The 23,444-nt window shown below is 38.9% G+C and overlaps 1 protein-coding gene across 1 annotated transcript in view; it reads left to right on the top strand.

The window, feature by feature from the left end:
• The window catches only part of LOC140472432 (semaphorin-6D-like), a gene marked incomplete at its 3' end in the record, with an annotated part of 229,335 nt that extends 205,894 nt beyond the window's left edge, over positions 1 to 23,441 (top strand). The window contains exons 9-11 of the mRNA XM_072567485.1: positions 21,526 to 21,617; positions 22,643 to 22,860; positions 23,363 to 23,441. Of these exons, the coding sequence (XP_072423586.1) occupies positions 21,526 to 21,617; positions 22,643 to 22,860; positions 23,363 to 23,441 (389 nt within the window). The remainder of the gene's footprint in view (positions 1 to 21,525; positions 21,618 to 22,642; positions 22,861 to 23,362) is intronic.
• Between the last annotated feature and the right edge of the window lie 3 nt (positions 23,442 to 23,444).

Genomic DNA, 23,444 nt, shown 5'->3' with positions numbered 1-23,444 from the left:
CCGTTCTGGCGTTAATATTGTGTTCAGTTCTCGTGTTAATATTGTGTTCAGTTCTGGTGTTAATGTTGTGTTTGGTTCTGGCTTTAATATTGTGTTTGTTTCTGCCGTTAATATTGTGTTCAGTTCTGGCGTTAATAATGTGTTCAGTTCTGGTGTTAATATTGTGTTCAGTTCTGGCGTTAATATTGTGTTCAGTTCTCGTGTTAATATTGTATTCAGTTCTGGTGTTAATATTGTGTTCAGTTCTGGCATTAATATTGTGTTCGGTTCTGGCGTTCATATTGTGTTCGTTCTGGCGTTCATATTTTGTTCGGTTCTGGCATTAATATTGTGTTCAGTTCTGGTGTTAATGTTGTGTTTGGTTCTGGCATTAATATTGTGTTCACTTCTGGTGTTGATGTTGTGTTCAGTTCTGGCATTAATATTGTGTTCGGTTCTGGGGTTAATGTTGTGTTTGCTTCTGGCGTTAATATTGTGTTCGGTTCTGGCGTTAATATTGTGTTGACTTCTGGTATTAATATTGTGTTAAGTTCTGGAGTTAATATTGTGTTCAGTTCTGGCGTTAATATTGTGTTTGCTTCTGGTGTTAATATTTGTTTCAGTTCTGGCGTTAATATTGCGTCCGAATCTGGTGTTAATATTGCGTTCAGTTCTGGAGTTAACATTGTGTTCAGTTCTGGTGTTAATATTGTGTTCAGTTCTGGAGTTAATATTGTGTTCAGTTCTGGCGTTAATATTGTGTTTGCTTCTGGTGTTAATATTGTGTTCAGTTTTGGCGTTAATATTGTGTTGAGTTCTGGTGTAAAAATTGTGTTCGGTTCTGGTGTTAATATTGTGTTCAGTTCTGGTGTTCATATTGTGTTCAGTTCTGGAGTTAATATTGTGTTCAGTTTTCGCGTTAATATTGTGCTCAGTTCTGGTGTTAATATTGTATTCCATTCTGGCGTTAATATTGTGTTCAGTTCTGGTGTAAAAATTGTGTTCGGTTCTGGTGTTAGTATTGTGTTCGGTGCTGGCTTTAATATTGTGTTTGTTTCTGCCGTTAATATTGTGTTCAGTTCTGGAGTTAATATTGTGTTCATTCTGGCATTAATATTGTGTTCAGTTCTGGTGTTAATATTGTGTTCATTCTGGCATTAATATTGTGTTCAGTTCTGGTGTTAATATTGTGTTCAGTTCTGGGGTTAATATTATGTTCAGTCCTGGCATTAATATTGTGTTCAGTTCTGGCGTTAATATTGTGTTCAGTTCTGACATTAATATTGTGCTCAGTTGTGGCGTAAATATTGTGTTCAGTTTTGGCGTTAATATTGTGTTGAGTTCTGGTGTTAATATTGTGTTTGTTTCTGCCGTTAATATTGTGTTTAGTTCTGGAGTTAATATTGTGTTTGTTTCTGCCGTTAATATTGTGTTCAGTTCTGGCATTAATATTGTGTTCGGTTCTGGCATTAATAATGTGTTCAGTTCTGGGGTTAATATTGTGTTCAGTTCTGGCATTAATATTGTGTTCGGATCATGGGTTAATATTGTGTTCGGTTCTGGCGTTAATATTGTGTTCGGTTCTGGCATTAATAATGTGTTCATTTCTAGTGTTAATATTGTATTCAGTTCTGGCGTTAATATTGTGTTCAGTTCTGGCGTTATCATTGTGTTCAGTTCTGGCGTTAACATTGTGTTCAGTTCTGGCGTTAACATTGTGTTCAGTTCTGGCGTTAATATTGTGTTCAGTTCTGGCGTTATCATTGTGTTCAGTTCTGGCGTTAATATTGTGTTCAGTTCTGGCGTTAACATTGTGTTCAGTTCTGGCGTTAATATTGTGTTCAGTTCTGGCGTAAATATTGTGTTCGGTTCTGGGGTTAATATTGTGTTCGGTTCTGGGGTTAATATTGTGTTCAGTTCTGTCGCAAATATTGTGTTCGGTTCTGGGGTTAATATTGTGTTCAGTTCTGGCATTAATATTGTGTTCAGTTCTGGCGTTAATATTGCGTTCAGGTCTGGTGTTAATATTGTATTCCGTTCTGGCGTTTATATTGTGTTCAGTTCTCGTGTTAATATTGTGTTCAGTTCTGGTGTTAATGTTGTGTTTGGTTCTGGCTTTAATATTGTGTTTGTTTCTGCCGTTAATATTGTGTTCAGTTCTGGCGTTAATAATGTGTTCAGTTCTGGTGTTAATATTGTGTTCAGTTCTGGCGTTAATATTGTGTTCAGTTCTCGTGTTAATATTGTATTCAGTTCTGGTGTTAATATTGTGTTCAGTTCTGGTATTAATATTGTGTTCGGTTCTGGCGTTCATATTGTGTTCGTTCTGGCGTTCATATTTTGTTCGGTTCTGGCATTAATATTGTGTTCAGTTCTGGTGTTAATGTTGTGTTTGGTTCTGGCATTAATATTGTGTTCACTTCTGGTGTTGATGTTGTGTTCAGTTCTGGCATTAATATTGTGTTCGGTTCTGGGGTTAATGTTGTGTTTGCTTCTGGCGTTAATATTGTGTTCGGTTCTGGCGTTAATATTGTGTTGACTTCTGGTATTAATATTGTGTTAAGTTCTGGAGTTAATATTGTGTTCAGTTCTGGCGTTAATATTGTGTTTGCTTCTGGTGTTAATATTTGTTTCAGTTCTGGCGTTAATATTGCGTCCGAATCTGGTGTTAATATTGCGTTCAGTTCTGGAGTTAACATTGTGTTCAGTTCTGGTGTTAATATTGTGTTCAGTTCTGGAGTTAATATTGTGTTCAGTTCTGGCGTTAATATTGTGTTTGCTTCTGGTGTTAATATTGTGTTCAGTTCTGGAGTTAATATTGTGTTCAGTTCTGGCGTTAATATTGTGTTTGCTTCTGGTGTTAATATTGTGTTCAGTTCTGGTGTTAATATTGCGTTCAGTTCTGGTGTTAATATTGTGTTCGGTTCTGGCATTAATATTGCGTTCAGTTCTGGTGTTAATATTGAGATCAGTTCTGGCGTTAATATTGTGTTCAGTTCTGGCGTTAATATTGCGTTCAGTTCTGGTGTTAATATTGTGTTCAGTTCTGGTGTTAAAATTGTGTTCGGTTCTGGCGTGAAAATTGTGTTCAGATCTGGCATTAATATTGTGTTCAGTCCTGGCGTTCATATTGCGTTCAGTTCTGGAGTTAATATTGTATTCAGTTCTGGCGTTAATATTGCGTTCAGTTCTGGTGTTAATATTGTGTAAATTTGTGGTGTTAAAATTGTGTTCAGTTCTGGCATTAATATTGTGTTCAGTTCTGCCGTTAATATTGTGTTCAGTTGTGGCGTTAATAATGTGTTCAGTTCTGGTGTTAATATTATGTTCAGTTCTGGTGTTAATATTTTGTTCAGTTCTGGCATTAATATTGTGTTCAGTTCTGGTGTTAATGTTGTGTTTGGTTCTGGCATTCATATTGTGTTCGGTTCTGGCATTAATATTGCGTTCGATTCTGGTGTTAATATTGTGTTCACTCCTGGCATTAATATTGTTTTCAGTTCTGGCGTTAATATTGTGTTCAGTTCTAGCATTAATTTTGTTTTCAATTCTGGCGTTAATATTGTGTTCAGTTCTGGCATTAATTTTGTGCTCAGTTCTGGCCTAAATATTCTGTTCGGTTCTGGTGTTAATATTGTGTTTAGTTCTGGAGTTAACATTGTGTTCAATTCTGGAGTTAATATTGTGTTCAGTTCTGGTGTTAATATTGTGTTCAGTTCTGGCGTTAATATTGTGTCCAGTTCTGGCGTTAATATTGTGTTTGATTCTGGCGTTTATATTGTGTTCGGTTCTGGCGTTAATATTGTGTTGACTTCTGGCATTAATGTTGTGTTCAGTTCTGGCGTTAATATTACGTTCGGTCCTGGCAGTAATATTGTGTTCAGTTCTGTGGTAAATATTGTGTTCGGTTCCGGCGTTAATATTGTGTTCAGTTCTGGTGTTAATATTGTGTTCAATTCTGCGGTTAATGTTGCGTAAAGTTCTGGCGATAATATTGTGTCTGGTTCTGGCGTTAACATTGTTTTAAGTTCTGGAATTAATATTGTGTTGAGTTCTGGCGTTACTAATGTGTTCGGTTCTGGCGGTAACATTGTGTTCAGTTCTGGCATTAAGATTGTGTTCAGTTCTGGCATTAAGATTGTGTTCAGTTCTGGCGTAAATATTGCGTTCGGTTCTGGTGTTAATTTTGTGTTCAGTTCTTGCGTTAATATTGTGTTTAGGACTGGAGTTAATATTGTGTTCAGTTCTGGTGTTACTATTGCGCTCAGTTCTGACATTAATATTGTGTTCTGTTCTGGCGTTTATATTGTGTTCTGTTCTGGCGTTAATATTGTGTTCAGTTCTGGCATTAATATTGTGTTCAGTTCTGGCATTAAGATTGTGTTCAGTTCTGGCGTAAATATTGCGTTCGGTTCTGGTGTTAATTTTGTGTTCAGTTCTTGCGTTAATATTGTGTTTAGGACTGGAGTTAATATTGTGTTCAGTTCTGGTGTTACTATTGCGCTCAGTTCTGACATTAATATTGTGTTCTGTTCTGGCGTTTATATTGTGTTCTGTTCTGGCGTTAATATTGTGTTCAGTTCTGGCGTTAACATTGTGTTCTGTTCTGGCGTTAATATCGTGTTCAGTTCTGTCGTGGAAATTGTGTTCAGTTCTGACGTTAAGATTGTGTTCAGTTCTGGCGTTAATATTGTGTTCAGTTCTGGTATTAATATTGTGTTCTGTTCTGGCGTTAATATTGTGTTCATTTCTGGCGTTAATATTGTGTTCAGTTCTGGCGTTAATATCGTGTTCAGTTCTGGCGTTAATATTGTGTTCTGTTCTGGCGTTAATATTGTGTTCAGTTCTGTCGTGGAAATTGTGTTCAGTTCTGACGTTAAGATTGTGTTCAGTTCTGGCGTTAATATTGTGTTCAGTTCTGGTATTAATATTGTGTTCTGTTCTGGCGTTAATATTGTGTTCATTTCTGGTGTTAATATTGTGTTCAGTTCTGGCATTAATATTGTGTTCATTTCTGGCAATAATATTGTGTTTGATTCTGGCGTTAATATTGTGTTCATTTCTGGTGTTAATATTGTGTTCAGTTCTGGCGTTAATATTGTGTTCAGTTCTGGCGTTATGATTGTGTTCAGTTCTGGCGTTAATATTGTGTTCAGTTCTGGCGTTAATATTGTGTTCTGTTCTGGCGTTAATATTGTGTTCATTTCTGGTGTTAATATTGTGTTCAGTTCTGGCATGAATATTGTGTTCATTTCTGGCAATAATATTGTGTTTGATTCTGGCGTTAATATTGTGTTCATTTCTGGTGTTAATATTGTGTTCAGTTCTGGTATTAATATTGTGTTCATTTCTGGCGTTAATATTGTGTTCATTTCTGGTGTTAATATTGTGTTCAGTTCTGGCATTAATATTGTGTTCATTTCTGGCAATAATATTGTGTTTGATTCTGGCGTTAATATTGTGTTCATTTCTGGTGTTAATATTGTGTTCAGTTCTGGCGTTAATATTGTGTTCAGTTCTGGCGTTATGATTGTGTTCAGTTCTGGCGTTAATATTGTGTTCAGTTCTGGCGTTAATATTGTGTTCTGTTCTGGCGTTAATATTGTGTTCATTTCTGGTGTTAATATTGTGTTCAGTTCTGGCATTAATATTGTGTTCATTTCTGGCAATAATATTGTGTTTGATTCTGGCGTTAATATTGTGTTCATTTCTGGTGTTAATATTGTGTTCAGTTCTGGTATTAATATTGTGTTCATTTCTGGCGTTAATATTGTGTTCAGTTCTGGCGTTAATATTGTGTTCAGTTCTGGTATTAATATTGTGTTCATTTCTGGCGTTAATATTGTGTTCATTTCTGGTGTTAATATTGTGTTCAGTTCTGGTATTAATATTGTGTTCATTTCTGGCGTTAATATTGTGTTCAGTTCTGGCATTAATATTGTGTTCATTTCTGGCAATAATATTGTGTTTGATTCTGGCGTTAATATTGTGTTCATTTCTGGTGTTAATATTGTGTTCATTTCTGGTGTTAATATTGTGTTCATTTCTGGCATTAATATTGTGTTCAGTTCTGGCGTTATGATTGTGTTCAGTTCTGGCGTTAATATTGTGTTCAGTTCTGGTATTAATATTGTGTTCTGTTCTGGCGTTAATATTGTGTTCATTTCTGGTGTTAATATTGTGTTCATTTCTGGTGTTAATATTGTGTTCATTTCTGGCATTAATATTGTGTTCAGTTCTGGCGTTATGATTGTGTTCAGTTCTGGCGTTAATATTGTGTTCAGTTCTGGTATTAATATTGTGTTCTGTTCTGGCGTTAATATTGTGTTCATTTCTGGTGTTAATATTGTGTTCAGTTCTGGCATTAATATTGTGTTCATTTCTGGCAATAATATTGTGTTTGATTCTGGCGTTAATATTGTGTTCATTTCTGGCAATAATATTGTGTTTGATTCTGCCGTTAATATTGTGTTCAGTTCTGGCGTTAATAATGTGTTCAGTTCTGGTGTTAATATTTTGTTCAGTTCATGGGTTAATATTGTGTTCGGTTCATGGGTTAATATTGTGTTCGGTTCTGGCGTTAGTATTATGTTCGCTCATGGCATTAATATTGTTTTCAGTTCTGGCGTAAATATCGTGTTCGGTTCTGGTGTTAATGTTGTGTTTGGTTCTGGCATTAATATTGTTTTAAGTTCTGGTGTTAATATTGTGTTCACTTCTGGCATTAATATTGTGTTCGGTTCTGGGGTTAATATTGTGTTTGCTTCTGGCATTAATATTGTGTTCAGTTCTGGCGTTAATATTCTGTTCGATTCTGGTGTTCATATTGTGTTAAGGTCTGGCGTTAATATTATGTTCGGTCCTGGCATTAATGTTGTTTTCAGTTCTGGCGTTATGATTGTGTTCAGTTCTGGTGTTAACGTTGTGTTCGGTTCTGATGTTCATATTGTGTTCAGTTCTGGCGTTAATATTGTGTTAAGTTCTGGCGTTAATATTGCGTTCACTTCTGGAGTTAATAGTTTTTTCAGTTCTGGCGTTAATATTGCGTTCACTTCTGGAGTTAATATTTTTTTCAGTTCTGGCGTTAATATTGCGTTCACTTCTGGAGTTAATATTTTTTTCAGTTCTGGCGTTAATATTGCGTTCACTTCTGGAGTTAATATTGTGTTCAGTTCTGGCGTTAATATTGTGTTCATTTCTGGCAATAATATTGTGTTTGATTCTGGCGTTAATATTGCGTTCACTTCTGGAGTTAATATTTTTTTCAGTTCTGGTGTTAATATTGTGTTCGGTTCTGGCATTAATATTGCGTTCAATTCTGGAGTTAATATTGTATTCAGTTCTGGCGTTAATATTGTGTTCGGTTCTGGGGTTAATATTGTGTTCAGTTCTGGCGTAAATATTGTGTTCAGTTCTGGCGTAAATATTGTGTTCAGTTCTGGCGTGAAAATTGTGTTCAGTACTGGCGTTAATATTGTGTTAAGTTCTGTCGCAAATATTGTGTTCGGTTCTGGGGTTAATATTGTGTTCAATTCTGGCATTAATATTGTGTTCAGTTCTGGCGTTAATATTGTGTTCAGTTCTGGCGTTAATATTGCGTTCAAGTCTGGTGTTAATATTGTGTTCAGTTCTGGCGTTAATATTGTGGTCAGTTCTGGTACTAATATTGTATTCCGTTCTGGCGTTAATATTGTGTTCTGTTCTGGTGTTAATATTGTGATCGGTTCTGGCGTTAATATTGTGTTCAGTTCTAGTGTTAATATTGTATTCAGTTCTGGTGTTAATGTTGTGTTTGGTTCTGGCTTTAATATTGTGTTTGTTTCTGCCGTTAGTATTGTGTTCAGTTGTGGCGTTAATAATGTGTTCAGTTCTGGTGTTAATATTGTGTTCAGTTCTGGCATTAATATTCTGTTCGGTTCATGGGTTAATATTGTGTTCGGTTCTGGTGTTAATATTGTGTTCAGTTCTGGGGTTAATATTGTGTTCAGTTCTGGCGTTAATATTGTGGTCAGTTCTGGTACTAATATTGTATTCCGTTCTGGCGTTAATATTGTGTTCTGTTCTGGTGTTAATATTGTATTCAGTTCTGGTGTTAATATTGTGTTCATTCTGGCGTTCATATTGTGTTCGGTTCTAGCATTAATATTGTGTTCAGTTCTGGTGTTAATGTTGTGTTTGGTTCTGGCATTAATATTGTGTTCACTTCTGGTGTTGATAATGTGTTCAGTTCTGGCATTAATATTGTGTTCGGTTCTGGGGTTAATATTGTGTTTGCTTCTGGCGTTAATATTGTGTTCGGTTCTGGCGTTAATATTGTGTTGACTTCTGGTATTAATATTGTGTTAAGTTCTGGCGTTAATATTGCGTTCACTTCTGGAGTTAATATTTGTTTCAGTTCTGGCGTTAATATTGCGTCCGATTCTGGTGTTAATATTGCGTTCAGTTCTGGAGTTAACATTGTGTTCAGTTCTGGTGTTAATATTGTGTTCAGTTCTGGTGTTAATATTGCGTTCAGTTCTGGAGTTAATATTGTGTTCAGTTCTGGCGTTAATATTGCGTTCAGTTCTGGTGTTAATATTGTGTTCAGTTCTGGTGTTAATATTGCGTTCAGTTCTGGAGTTAATATTGTGTTCAGTTCTGGCGTTAATATTGTGTTTGGTTCTGGCGTTAATATTGTGTTTGCTTCTGGCGTTAATATTGTGTTCAGTTCAGGCGTTAATATTGTGTTCAGTTCTGGTGTTAATATTGCGTTCGGTTCTGGCGTGAAAATTGTGTTCAGTTCTGGCATTAATATTGTGTTCAGTTCTGCCGTTAATATTGTGTTTGGTTCTGGCATTAATATTGTTTTAAGTTCTGGTGTTAATATTGTGTTTGCTCCTGGCACTAATATTGTGTTCGGTTCTGGCGTTAATATTGTGTTCGGTTCTGGGATTAATATTGTGTTCAGTTCTGCCGTTAATATTGTGTTTGGTTCTGGCATTAATATTGTTTTAAGTTCTGGTGTTAATATTGTGTTTGCTCCTGGCACTAATATTGTGTTCGGTTCTGGCGTTAATATTATGTTCGGTTCTGGCATTAATATTGTTTTCATTTCTGGTGTTAATATTGTGTTCAGTTCTGGTGTTAATATTGTCTTCGGTTCTGGCGTGAAAATTGTGTTCGGTTCATGGGTTAATATTGTGTTCGGTTCTGGCGTTAGTATTATGTTTGCTCATAGCATTAATATTGTTTTCAGTTCTGGTGTTAATATTGTGTTTGTTCTGACGTTAATATTGTGTTCAGTTCTGGCGTTAATATTGTGTTCGGTTCCCGCATTAATATTGCGTTCGGTTCTGGAGTTAATATTGTGGTCAGTTCTGGCGTTAATATTGTGTTCAGTTCTGGTGCTAATATTGTGCTCAGTTCTGGCGTTAATATTGTGTTCGGTTCTGGCGTTAATATTGTGTTCGGTTCTGGCGTGAAAGTTGTGTTCAGTTCTGTCATTAATATTGTGTTCGGTTCTGGGGTTAATATTGTGTTTGCTTCTGGCATTAATATTGTGTTCGGTTCTGGCGTGAAAATTGTATTCAGTTCTGGCATTAATATTGTTTTGAGTTCTGGCGTTAATATTGTGTTCGGTTCTGGGGTTAATATTGTGTTCGGTTCCCGCATTAATATTGCGTTCGGTTCTGGAGTTAATATTGTGGTCAGTTCTGGCGTTAATATTGTGTTCAGTTCTGGTGCTAATATTGTGCTCAGTTCTGGCGTTAATATTGTGTTTGGTTCTGGTGTTAATATTGTGTTTGCTTCTGGCATTAATATTGTGTTCGGTTCTGGCGTTAATATTCTGTACGATTCTGGTGTTCATATTGTGTAAAGGTCTGGCGTTAATATTATGTTCGGTTCTGGCATTAATGTTGTTTTCAGTTCTGGCGTTATGATTGTGTTCAGTTCTGGCGTTAACGTTGTGTTCGGTTCTGGGGTTAATATTGTGTTTGCTTCTGGCGTTAATATTGTGTTCAGTTCAGGCGTTAATATTGTGTTGACTTCTGGCATTAATATTGTGTTAAGTTCTGGCGTTAATATTATGTTCGGTTCTGGCATTAATATTGTTTTCAGTTCTGGCGTTAATATTGTGTTCAGTTTGGGTGTTAATATTGTGTTCAGTTCTGGTGTTAATATTGTGTTCAGTTCTGGTGTTAATATTGTGTTCAGTTCTGGCGTTAACATTGTGTTCAGTTCTGGCGTTAATATTGTGTTCAGTTTGGGTGTTAATATTGTGTTCAGTTCTGGGGTTAATATTGTGTTCAGTTCTGGTGTTAATATTGTGTTCTGTTCTAGCGTTAGTATTATGTTCGCTCATAGCATTAATATTGTTTTCAGTTCTGGCGTTAATATTGTGTTCAGTTCTGGTGTTAATATTGTGTTCTGTTCTGGCGTTAATATTGTGTTCAGTTCTGGAATTAATATTGTGTTCAGTTCTGGGGTTAATATTGTGTTCAGTTCTGGTGTTAATATTGTGTTCGGTTCTGGCGTTAATATTGTGTTCAGTTCTGGGGTTAATATTGTGTTTTGTTCTGGCGTTAGTATTATGTTCGCTCATAGCATTAATATTGTGTTCAGTTCTGGTATTAATATTGTGTTCAGTTCTGGTGTTAATATTATGTTCAGTTCCGGCATTAATATTGTGTTCAGTTCTGGCATTAAAATTGTGCTCAATTCTGGCATTAATATTGTGTTTGGATCTGGCATTAAGATTGTGTTGGGTTCTGGCGTTAATATTGTGTTCGGTTCTCGCGTTAACATTGTGTCCAGATCTGGCGTTAATATTGTGTTCAGTTTTGGAGTTAATATTGTGCTCAGTTCTGACATTAATATTATGCTCAGTTGTAGCGTAAATATTGTGTTCGGATCTGGTGTTAATATTGTGTTCGGTTCTGGCATTAATATTGTGTTCAGTTCTGGCGTTAATATTGTGGTCACTTTTGGCGTTAATATTGTGCTCAGTTCTGGTATTAATATTGTATTCCGTTCTGGTGTTAATATTGTGTTCTGTTCTGGTCTTAATATTGTGATCGGTTCTGGCGTTAATATTCTGTTCGGTTCATGGGTTAATATTGCGTTCGGTTCTGGTGTTAATATTGTGTTCAGTTCTGGCGTTAATAATGTGTTCAGTTCTCGTGTTAATATTGTATTCAGTTCTGGCGTTAATATTTTGTTCAGTTCATGGGTTAATATTGTGTTCGGTTCTGGCGTTAGTATTATGTTCGCTCATGGCATTAATATTGTTTTCAGTTCTGGCGTAAATATCGTGTTCGGTTCTGGCGTTAAGATTGTGTTCTGTTCTGGCATTCATATTGTGTTCGGTTCTGGCATTAATATTGTGTTCAGTTCTGGTGTTAATGTTGTGTTTGGTTCTGGCATTAAAATTGTGCTCAATTCTGGCATTAATATTGTGTTTGGATCTGGCATTAATATTGTTTTAAGTTCTGGTGTTAATATTGTGTTTGCTTCTGGCATAAATATTGTGTTCTGTTCTGGCGTTAATATTCTGTTCGATTCTGGTGTTCATATTGTGTAAAGGTCTGGCGTTAATATTATGTTCGGTCCTGGCATTAATGTTGTTTTCAGTTCTGGCGTTATGATTGTGTTCAGTTCTGGTGTTAACGTTGTGTTCGGTTCTGATGTTAATATTGTGTTCAGTTCTGGCGTTAATATTGTGTTAAGTTCTGGCGTTAATATTGCGTTCACTTCTGGAGTTAATATTTTTTTCAGTTCTGGCGTTAATATTGCGTTCACTTCTGGAGTTAATATTTTTTTCAGTTCTGGCGTTAATATTGCGTTCACTTCTGGAGTTAATATTTTTTTCAGTTCTGGCGTTAATATTGCGTTCACTTCTGGAGTTAATATTTTTTTCAGTTCTGGTGTTAATATTGTGTTCGGTTCTGGCATTAATATTGCGTTCAGTTCTGGAGTTAATATTGTATTCAGTTCTGGCGTTAATATTGCGTTCAGTTCTGGAGTTAATATTGTGTTCAGTTCTGCCGTTAATATTGTGTTCAGTTCTGGTGTTAATATTGTGTTCACTTCTGGCATTAATATTGTGTTCTGTTCTGGGTTTAATATTGTGTTTGCTCCTGGCATTAATATTGTGTTCGGTTCTGGCGTTAATATTATGTTCGGTTCTGGCATTAATATTGTTTTCAGTTCTGGCGTTATGATTGTGTTCAGTTCTGGCGTTAACGTTATGTTCGGTTCTGGGGTTAATATTGTGTTTGCTTCTGGCGTTAATATTGTGTTCAGTTCTGGCGTTAATATTGTGTTGACTTCTGGCATTAATATTGTGTTAAGTTCTGGCGTTAATATTATGTTCGGTTCTGGCATTAATATTGTTTTCAGTTCTGGCGTTATGATTGTGTTCAGTTCTGGTGTTAATATTGTGTTCTGTTCTGGCGTTAATATTGTGTTCTGTTCTGGCGTTAATAACGTGTTCAGTTCTGGTGTTAATATTTTGTTCCATTCTGGTGTTAATATTGTGTTCCATTCTGGCATTAATAATGTGTTCGGTTCATGGGTTAATATTGTGTTCTGTTCTGGCGTTAGTATTATGTTTGGTCATGGCATTAATATTGTTTTCAGTTCTGGCGTAAATATTGTGTTCGGTTCTGGCGTTAATATTGTGTTTGTTCTGGCGTTAATATTGTGTTTGGTTCTGGTGCTAATATTGTGCTCAGTTCTGGCATTAATATTGTGTTCGGTTCTGGGGTTAATATTGTGTTTGCTTCTGGCGTTAATATTGTGTTCAGTTCTGGCGTTAATATTGTGTTGACTTCTGGCATTAATATTGTGTTCGGTTCTGGCGTTAATATTGTGTTCAGTTCTGGTGTTAATATTGTGTTCTGTTCTGGCGTTAATATTGTGTTCTGTTCTGGCGTTAATATTGTGTTCAGTTCTGGTGTTAATATTGTGTTCTGTTCTGGCGTTAATATTGTGTTCGTCTGGCGTTAATATTGTGTTCGGTTCTGGCGTTTATATTGTGTTCAGTTCTGGCGTTTATATTGTGTTCAGTTCTGGCGTTAGTATTATGTTTGTTCATAGCATTAATATTGTTTTCAGTTCTGGCGTTAATATTGTGTTCTGTTCTGGCGTTAATATTGTGTTCAGTTCTGGTGTTAATATTGTGTTCTGTTCTGGCGTTAATATTGTGTTCAGTTCTGGTGTTAATATTGTTTTCAGTTCTGGCGTTAATATTGCGTTCGATTCTGGCGTTAATATTGCGTTCAGTTCTGGAGTTAATATTGTTTTCAGTTCTGGCGTTAATATTGCGTTCGATTCTGGTGTTAATATTGTGTTAAGTTCTGGTGTTGATATTGTGTTCAGTTCTGGCATTAATAATGTGTTCAGTTCTGGTATTAATATTTTGTTCAGTTCTGGTGTTAATATAGTGTTCGGTTCATGGGTTAATATTGTGTTCGGTTCTGGCGTTAGTATTATGTTTGCTCATGGCATTAATATTGTTTTCAGTTCTGGCGTAAATATTGTGTTCGTTTCTGGCGTTAATATTGTGTTTGTTCTGGCGTTAATATTGTGTTCGATACTGGCATTAATATTGTGTTTGGTTCCGCCATTAGTATTGCGTTCAGTTCTGGAGTTAATATTGTGTTCGGTTCTGGCGTGAAAATTGTGTTCAGTTCTGGCGTTAATATTGTGTTCTGTTCTGGCGTGAAAATTGTGTTCAGTTCTGGATTTACATTGTGTTCAGTTCTGGCATTAATATTGTGTTCAGTTCTGCCGTTAATATTGTGTTCAGTTGTGGCGTTAATAATGTGTTCAGTTCTGGTGTTAATATTGTGTTCAGTTCTGGTGTTAATATTTTGTTCAGTTCTGGCATTAATATTGTGTTCAGTTCAGGTGTTAATGTTTTGTTTGGTTCTGGCATTAATATTGTTTTAAGTTCTGGTGTTAATATTGTGTTCACTTCTGGTGTTAATATTGTGTTCAGTTCTGGCATTAATATTGTGTTCGGTTCTGGCGTTAATATTGTGTTCAGTCCTGGCATGAATATTGTTTTCAATTCTGGCGTTAATATTGTGTTCAGTTCTGGCATTAATTTTGTTTTCAATTCTGGCGTTAATATTGTGTTCAGTTCTGGCATTAATTTTGTGCTCAGTTCTGGCCTAAATATTCTGTTCGGTTCTGGTGTTAATATTGTGTTTAGTTCTGGAGTTAACATTGTGTTCAGTTCTGGAGTTAATATTGTGTTCAGTTCTGGTGTTAATATTGTGTTCAGTTCTGGCGTTAATATTGTGTTCTGTTCTGGCGTTAATATTGTGTTTGATTCTGGCGTTTATATTGTGTTCGGTTCTGGCGTTAATATTGTGTTGACTTCTGGCATTAATGTTGTGTTCAGTTCTGGCGTTAATATTACGTTCGGTCCTGGCAGTAATATTGTGTTCAGTTCTGTGGTAAATCTTGTGTTCGGTTCCGGCGTTAATATTGTGTTCAGTTCTGGTGTTAATATTGTGTTCAATTCTGCGGTTAATGTTGCGTAAAGTTCTGGCGATAATATTGTGTCTGGTTCTGGCGTTAACATTGTTTTAAGTTCTGGAATTAATATTGTGTTGAGTTCTGGCGTTACTAATGTGTTCGGTTCTGGCGGTAACATTGTGTTCAGTTCTGGCATTAAGATTGTGTTCAGTTCTGGCATTAAGATTGTGTTCAGTTCTGGCGTAAATATTGCGTTCGGTTCTGGTGTTAATTTTGTGTTCAGTTCTTGCGTTAATATTGTGTTTAGGACTGGAGTTAATATTGTGTTCAGTTCTGACATTAATATTGTGCTCAGTTCTGGCATTAATATTGTGATCAGTGCTGGCGTTTATATTGTGTTCAGTTCTGGCGTTAATATTGTGTTCAGTTCTGGCGTTAATATCGTGTTCAGTTCTGGCGTTAATATTGTGTTCTGTTCTGGCGTTAATATTGTGTTCTGTTCTGTCGTGGAAATTGTGTTCAGTTCTGACGTTAAGATTGTGTTCAGTTCTGGTATTAATATTGTGTTCTGTTCTGGCGTTAATATTGTGTTCTGGGGTTTATATTACGTTCGGTCCTCGCCGTAATATTGTGTTCAGTTCTATCGTAAATATTGTGTTCGGTTCCGGCATTAATATTGTGTTCAGTTCTGGTGTTAACATTGTGTTCAGTTCCAGAATTAATATTGTGTTCAGTTCTGGCGTTAATAATGTGTTCGGTTCTGGCGTTAATATTGTGATCAGTTCTGGCATGAATATTGTGATCAGTTCTGGCGTTAATATTGTGTTCTCTTCTGATGTGAAAATTGTGTTCAGTTCTGGCCTTAATATTGTGTTCAGTTCTGGCATTAATTTTGTGCTCTGTTCTGGCGTAAATATTGTGTTCGGTTCTGGTGTTAATATTGTGTTCCGTTCTGGCGTTAATATTGTGTTTAGGTCTGGAGTTAATATTGTGTTCAGTTCTGGTATTAATATTGTGTTCAGTTCTGGCGTTAATATTGTGTTTAGGTCTGGAGTTAATATTGTGTTCAGTTCTGGCGTTAATATTGTATTCTGTTCTGGAGTTAATATTGTGTTCAGTTCTGACATTAATATTGTGCTCAGTTCTGGCGGAAATATTGTGTTCAGTTCTGGCATTAATAATGTGTTCATTTCTGGTGTTCATCTTGTGTTCTGTTCTGGCGTTAATATTGTGTTCTGTTCTGGCGTTAATATTGTGTTCAGTTCTGGAGTTAATATTGTGTTCAGTTCAGGCATTAATATTGTGTTCTGTTCTGGCGTTAATATTGTGTTCTGTTCTGGTGTTCATCTTGTGTTCTGTTCTGGCGTTAATATTGTGTTCAGTTCTGGTGTTAATATTTTGCTCAATTCTGGCGTTAATATTGTGTCCAGATCTGGCGTTAATATTGTGTTCAGTTCTGGAGTTAATATTGTGCTCAGTTCTGACATTAATATTGTGCTCAGTTGTGGCGTAAATATTGTGTTCGGTTCTGGTGTTAATATTGTGTTCGGTTCTGGCATTAATATTGTGTTCAGATCTGGTGTTAATATTGTGTTCAGTTCTGGCGTTAATATTGTGTTCAGTTCTGGCGATAATATTGTGTTCTGTTCTGGTGTTCATATTGTGTTCAGTTCTGGCGATAATGTTGTGTTCGGTTCTGTCGTTAACATTGTGTTCAGTTCTGGCGTTAATATTGTGTTCAGTCTGGTATTAATATTGTGTTCAGTTCTGGCATTAATTTTGTGCTCAGTTCTGGCGTATATATTGTGTTCGGTTCTGGCATTAATATTGTGTTCGGTTCTGGCGTTAATATTGTGTTCGGTTCTGGTGTTAATATTGTGTTCGGTTCTGGTGTTAATATTGTGTTCAGTTCTGGTGTTAATATTGTGTTCGGTTCTGGCGTGAATATTGTGTTCAGTTCTGGTGTGAATATTGTGTTCGGTTCTGGTGTTAATAATGTGTTCAGTTCTGGCGTTAACATTGTGTTCACTTCTGGCTTTAATATTGTGTTCAGTTCTGGCGTTAATATTGTGTTCGGTTCTGGTGTTAATATTATGATCGGTCCTGGCATTAATATTATTTTCAGTTCTGGCGTTATGATTGTGTTCAGTTTTGGCATTAATATTGTGTTCAATTCCGGCGTTAATATTGTGTTCAGTTCTGGCATTAATTTTGTGCTCAGTTCTGGCGTATATATTGTGTTCGGTTCTGCTTTTAACGTTGTGTTCAGTTCTGGCGTTAATATTGTGTTTAGGTCTGGAGTTAATATTGTGTACGGTTCTGGATTTAATATTGTGTTCAGTTCTGGCATTAATAATGTGTTCAGTTCTGGTGTTAATATTGTGTTCTGTTCAGGCGTTAATATTGTGTTCAGTTCTGGTGTTAATATTGTGTTCTGTTCTGGCGTTAATATTGTGTTCAGTTCTGGCATTAATAATGTGTTCAGTTCTGGTGTTAATATTGTGTTCTGTTCAGGCGTTAATATTGTGTTCAGTTCTGGTGTTAATATTGTGTTCTGTTCTGGCGTTAATAATGTGTTCAGTTCTGGCGTTAACATTGTGTTCACTTCTGGCTTTAATATTGTGTTCAGTTCTGGCGTTAATATTGTGTTCTGTTCTGGCGTTAATATTGTGTTCGGTCCTGGCATTTATATCGTTTTCGGTTCTGGCGTTATGATTGTGTTCAGTTCTGGCGTTGATATTGTGTTCAGTTCTGGTGTTAATATTGTGTTCTGTTCTGGTGTTAATATTATGTTCTGTTCTGGCGTTGATATTGTGGTCATTTCTGGCGTTAATATTCTGTTCGATTCTGGTGTTAATATTGTGTTAAGTTCTGGCGTTAATATTATGTTCGGTCCTGGCATTAATATTGTTTTCGGTTCTGGCGTTATGATTGTGTTCAGTTCTGGTGTTAATATTGTGTTCAGATCTGGTGTTAATATCGTGTTCTGTTCTGGTGTTCATATTGTGTTCTGTTCTGGTGTTAATATTGTGTTGTGTTCTGGTGTTAATATTGTGTTCAGTTCTGGCGTTATGATTGTGTTCAGTTCTGGCGTTAATATTGTGTTCAGTTCTGGCGTTAATATTGTGTTGACTTCTGGCATTAATATTGTTTTCAGTTCTGGCGTTAATATTGCGTTCGATTCTGGTGTTTATATTGCATTAAGTTCTGGCTTTAATATTATGTTCGGTCCTGGCATTAATATTGTTTTCAGTTGTGGCGTTATGATTGTGTTCAGTTTTGGCGTTAATATTGTGTTCAGTTTTGGCATTAATTTTGTGCTCAGTTCTGGCGTTAATATTGTGTTTAGGTCTGGAGTTAATATTGTGTTCAGTTCTGGTGTTAATATCGCGCTCAGTTCTGACATTAATATTGTGCTCAGTTCTGGCAGAAATATTGTGTTCAGTTCTGGCGTTAATGTTGTGTTCAGTTCTGGTGTTAATATTGTGTTCAGTTCTGGCGTTAATATTGTGTTCAGTTCTGGTATTAATATTGTGTTCTGTTCTGGCATTAATATTGTGTTCAGTTCTGGCGTTAATATTGTGTTCAGTTCTGGTATTAATATTGTGTTCTGTTCTGGCATTAATATTGTGTTCAGTTCTTTTATTAATATTGTGTTCAGTTCTGGCGTTAATATTGTGTTCAGTCTGGTATTAATATTGTGTTCTGTTCTGGCATTAATATTGTGTTCAGTTCTGGTGTTAATATTGTGTTCAGTTCTGGCGTGGATATTGTGTTCAGTTCTTTTATTAATATTGTGTTCAGTTCTGGTGTTAATATTGCGCTCAGTTCTGACATTAATATTGTGCTCAGTTCTGGCAGAAATATTGTGTTCAGTTCTGGCATTAATAATGTGTTCAGTTCTGGTGTTAATATTGTGTTTTGTTCTGGCGTTAATGTTGTGTTCAGTTCTGGTGTTAATATTGTGTTCAGTTCTGGCGTTACTATTGTGTTCAGTTCTGGCGTTAATATTGTGTTCAGTTCTGGTATTAATATTGTGTTCTGTTCTGGCATTAATATTGTTTTCAGTTCTGGCGTTAATATTGTGTTCAGTTCTGGCGTTAATATTGTGTTCAGTTCTGGTATTAATATTGTGTTCTGTTCTGGCATTAATATTGTGTTCAGTTCTTTTATTAATATTGTGTTCAGTTCTGGCGTTAATATTGTGTTCAGTTCTGGTATTAATATTGTGTTCTGTTCTGGCATTAATATTGTGTTCAGTTCTGGTGTTAATATTATGTTCAGTTCTGGCGTGGATATTGTGTTCAGTTCTTTTATTAATATTGTGTTCAGTTCTGGAGTTAATATTGTGTTCAGTTCTTCTATTAATATTGTGCTCAATTCTGGCATTAATATTGTGTTCGGATCTGGCATTAAGATTGTGTTCAGTTCTGGCATTAATATTGTGTTCGATTCTGGGGTTAATATTGTGTTTGCTTCTGGCGTTAATATTGTGTTCAGTTCTGGCGTTAATATTGTGTTCGCTTCTGGCGTTAATATTGTGCTCAGTTCTGGCGTAAATATTGTGTTCGGTTCTGGTGTTAATATTGTGTTCACTTCTGGCGTTAATATTGTGTTTAGGTCTGGAGTTAATATTGTGTTCAGTTCTGGTATTAATATTGTGTTCTGTTCAGGCGTTAATATTGTGTTCAGTTCTGGAGTTAATATTGTGTTCAGTTCTGGTAATAATATTGTGTTCTGTTCAGGCGTTAATATTGTGTTCAGTTCTGGAGTTAATATTGGATTCAGTTCAGGCATTAATATTGTGTTCGGATCTGGCATTAATATTGTGTCCAGATCTGGCATTAATATTGTGTTCAGTTCTGGCGTTAATATTGTGCTCAGTTGTGGCGTAAATATTGTGTTCAGTTCTGGTGTTAATATTGTGTTCGGTTCTGGCATTAATATTGTGTTCAGTTCTTGCGTTAATATTGTGTTCGGTTCATGGGTTAATATTGTGTTCGGTTCTGGCGTTAATGTTGTGTTCAGTTCTGGTGTTAATATTGTGTTCTGTTCTGACGTGAATATTGTGTTCAGTTCTGGCGTTAATATTGTGCTAAGTTCTGGCATTAATATTGTGTTCAGTTCTGGCGTTAATATTGTGTTCTGTTCTGACGTGAATATTGTGTTCAGTTCTGGCATTAATATTGTGTTGAGTTCTGGCGATAATATTGTGTTCGGTTCTGGCGTTAACATTGTGTTCAGTTCTGGCGTTAATATTGTGCTAAGTTCTGGCATTAATATTGTGTTCAGTTCTGGCATTAATATTGTGTTCAGTTCTGGCATTAATATTGTGTTCAGTTCTGGTGTTAATATTGTGTTTGGTTCTGGCGTTAACATTGTGTTCTGTTCTGACGTGAATATTGTGTTCAGTTCTGGCATTAATATTGTGTTGAGTTCTGGCGATAATATTGTGTTCGGTTCTGGCGTTAACATTGTGTTCAGTTCTGGCGTTAATATTGTGCTAAGTTCTGGCATTAATATTGTGTTCAGTTCTGGCATTAATATTGTGTTCAGTTCTGGCATTAATATTGTGTTCAGTTCTGGTGTTAATATTGTGTTTGGTTCTGGCGTTAACATTGTGTTCAGTTCTGGCATTAATATTGTGTTCGGTTCTGGGGTTAATATTGTGTTCAGTTCTGATGTTAATATTGTGTTCAGTTCTGGTGTCAATATTGTGTTCAGTTCTGATGTTAATATTGTGTTCAGTTCTGGTGTAAATATTGTGCTCAGTTCTGGCGTAAATATTGTGTTCGGTTCTGATGTTAATATTGTGTTCGGTTCTGGTATTAATATTGTGTTCAGTTCTGGTGTTAATATTGTTTTCAGTTCTGGTATTTATATTGTGTTCAGTTCTGGCATTAATATTGTGTTCAGTTCTGGCGTTAATATGGTGTTCAGTTCTGGGGTTAATGTTGTGTTCAGTTCTGGCGTTAATATGGTGTTCAGTTCTGGGGTTCATGTTGTGTTCAGTTCTGGCGTTAATATTGTGTTCAGTTCTGATCGCTTCATTATAGGAAAGATGCGGAAGCCTTTGAGAGGGTGCAGAGGAGATTTACCAGAATGCTGCCTGCACTGGAGGGCATGTCGTGTGTCGGAAGTTTGAGGGTGCCAGGGCTTTTCTCACTGGAGGCGTAATTTTAAGTTGATGGAGGAAGGTTTTTGGGAGATGTCAGAAGTCAGTTCTTTCCTCAGAGAGTGGGTGTGTGTGGAATGGTCGTGGACATTTTCGCGAGCTTTGGATGAGCACTTGGGTAGTTGTCTGAGAGCAGGATAAAGGGTTAGCACACCATCAAGGGTTGAAAGGCCTGTACTGTGCTGTCCTGTTCTCTGTTGGCCATCCTCCAGCCCGCTGCGATCTCTCCCACGACTGGAAGTGAGACAAAGATTCTGAGGCAAGGCCTGAGCAAGGCCTCCCTCGGCATTCTGGGATAGATCCCTGGCCTGGTCCAGTCGTAAGCCTTTCGAAAACAGCCAACTCTCCATTGACGCGCCCCGGGGTGTTATCACACCCCTCCCCAGAGTCACCACCCACACTCTCCGTCACCGTCGTGCGGAGCGACGGGGAATATTGGTTCCCCCTCCCTCTCCCCGGTTCCACACAAAATACACTCCTCAGACCGCGAGCAGATCCGCCCCATCCTTAGCGACCCCCTTCCTCCGCGCCATCTTAGGTTGGAACTCCTGGTGTTCTTCCTGAATCCCGTTTTCCGAATGCGTTCCCTCGCCCCGTGCCCCCCTCCCGGGTTTAAGATCGATGGAAATGGGAGCTGAAGCGGGCTAACACCGAATGGGGGAAGGAGTCCCAACATGGATGGTCCCCTCAACCTGTCAGACACTCCCAGGGACAGGGACAGCACGGGGTTCGATACAGAGTAAAGCGCCCTCTACACTGTCCTCCCCATCCCAGGGACAGGGACAGCATGGGGCTAGATACAGAGTAAAGCTCCTTCTACGCTGACAGGCAGCTCTGTGGAGGGAGGTACGTGTGTGTGTTGAAAATGCTTGTTTAATGGGATCTTCCTGTGTATTTTTTAACAGAGCCTCATTTTGTGCACACAATCGAATATGGGCCCTATGTATATTTTTTCTTCCGAGAGATAGCGATAGAGTACACCGCCCTGGGAAGGTCAGTATGGAGATAGGGAGGGGGTGTAGGGGGCTGGAGGGGGTGACAGAGATAGGGAGGGGGTGGAGGGGGCTGGGGGGGTGACAGGGATAGGGAGGGGGTGTAGGGGGTGACAGAGATAGGGAGGGGGTGGAGGGGGCTGGGGGGGTGACAGAGATAGGGAGGGGGTGTAGGGGCTGGAGGGGGTGACAGGGATAGGGAGGGGGTGTAGGGGGTGACAGAGATAGGGAGGGGGGTGTAGGGGGCTGGGGGGGTGACAGAGATAGGGAGGGGGTGTAGGGGCTGGAGGAGGTGACAGGGATAGGGAGGGGGTGTAGGGGGTGACAGAGATAGGGAGGGGGTGTAGGGGCTGGAGGGGGTGACAGAGATAGGGAGGGGGTGTAGGGGGTGACAGAGATAGGGAGGGGGTGTAGGGGGTGACAGAGATAGGGAGGGGCTGGAGGGGGTAACAGAGATAGGGAGGGGGTGTAGGGGGCTGGAGGGGGTGACAGGGATAGGGAGGGGGTGTAGGGGGCTGGAGGGGGTGATAGAGATAGGGAGGGGGGTGACAGAGATAGGGAGGGGGTGTAGGGGGCTGGAGGGGGTGACAGGGATAGGGAGGGGGTGTAGGGGGTGACAGAGATAGGGAGGGGGTGTAGGGGGTGACAGAGATAGGGAGGGGCTGGAGGGGGTAACAGAGATAGGGAGGGGGTGTAGGGGGCTGGAGGGGGTGACAGGGATAGGGAGGGGGTGTAGGGGGCTGGAGGGGGTGATAGAGATAGGGAGGGGGGTGACAGAGATAGGGAGGGGGTGTAGGGGGCTGGAGGGGGTGACAGAGATAGGGAGGGGGTGTAGGGGCTGGAGGTGGGGGACAGAGATAGGGAGGGGGTGTAGGGGCTGGAGGTGGGGGACAGAGATAGGGAGGGGGTGTAGGGGGCTGGAGGGGGTGACGGAGAGAGGGAGGGGGTGTGGGGGGTGGAGGGGTAAATGCCGTGTGTGTGAGGTGTGGGGTATAAACGTGTTTGCGTGTGCCCGTCTCTCTCCCTCCAGGTGGTCTTCTCCAGGGTAGGCCGAGTGTGTAAGAATGACCGAGGGGGCTCTCCGAGGGTCCTGGAGAAATACTGGACCAGCTTCCTGAAGGCCCGGCTCAACTGCTCCATCTCCGGCCAATCCTTCTTCTACTTCGACGTCCTCCAGTCCCTGAGCAACATCGTTACCATCAACGGGCGTCCCACCGTCATTGGCGTCTTCACCACCCAGAGCAACAGGTACCAAACAGGCACCCCCTCCCCACCAACCCCCACAACCCCACTCTCTCACCCCGTGCTGTCCCTGTCCCTGGGATGGGGGGGACAGTGTAGAGGGAGCTTTACTCTGTATCTAACCCCGTGCTGTCCCTGGGATGGGGGGGGACAGTGTAGAGGGAGCTTTACTCTGTATCTAACCCCGTACTGTCCTGGGATGGGGGGGGGACAGTGTAGAGGAAGCTTTATTCTGTATCTAACCCTGTGCTGTCTCTGGGATAAGGGGGACAGTGTAGAGGGAGCTTTACTCTGTATTTAACCCCGTGCTGTCCCTGCCCTGGGATGGGGGGACAGTGTAGAGGGAGCTTTACTCTGTATCCAACCCTGTGCTGTCCCTGTCCCTGGGATTGTCAGGGTGGGGTGGGTGGGGGGCAGTGTAGAGTGAGCTTTCCCAGGGACCGTGTTGGGGAGTTGGGCCTGGTTTGTCTCTGCTGTGTTGACTCTCAGTGGTATTCCCGTTTGGCAGTATCCCGGGATCTGCTGTGTGTGGGTTCCACATGGAGGACATTGATCGCGTCTTCGATGGTGCCTTCAAGGAGCAGAGATCG

The sequence above is a fragment of the Chiloscyllium punctatum genome, unplaced genomic scaffold (assembly GCF_047496795.1).
Source record: "Chiloscyllium punctatum isolate Juve2018m unplaced genomic scaffold, sChiPun1.3 scaffold_322, whole genome shotgun sequence".
Classification (NCBI taxonomy): Eukaryota; Metazoa; Chordata; class Chondrichthyes; order Orectolobiformes; family Hemiscylliidae; genus Chiloscyllium; species Chiloscyllium punctatum.
Note: the sequence above shows the minus strand (reverse complement) of the source record. Positions and strands in the feature narration are given on the sequence as shown.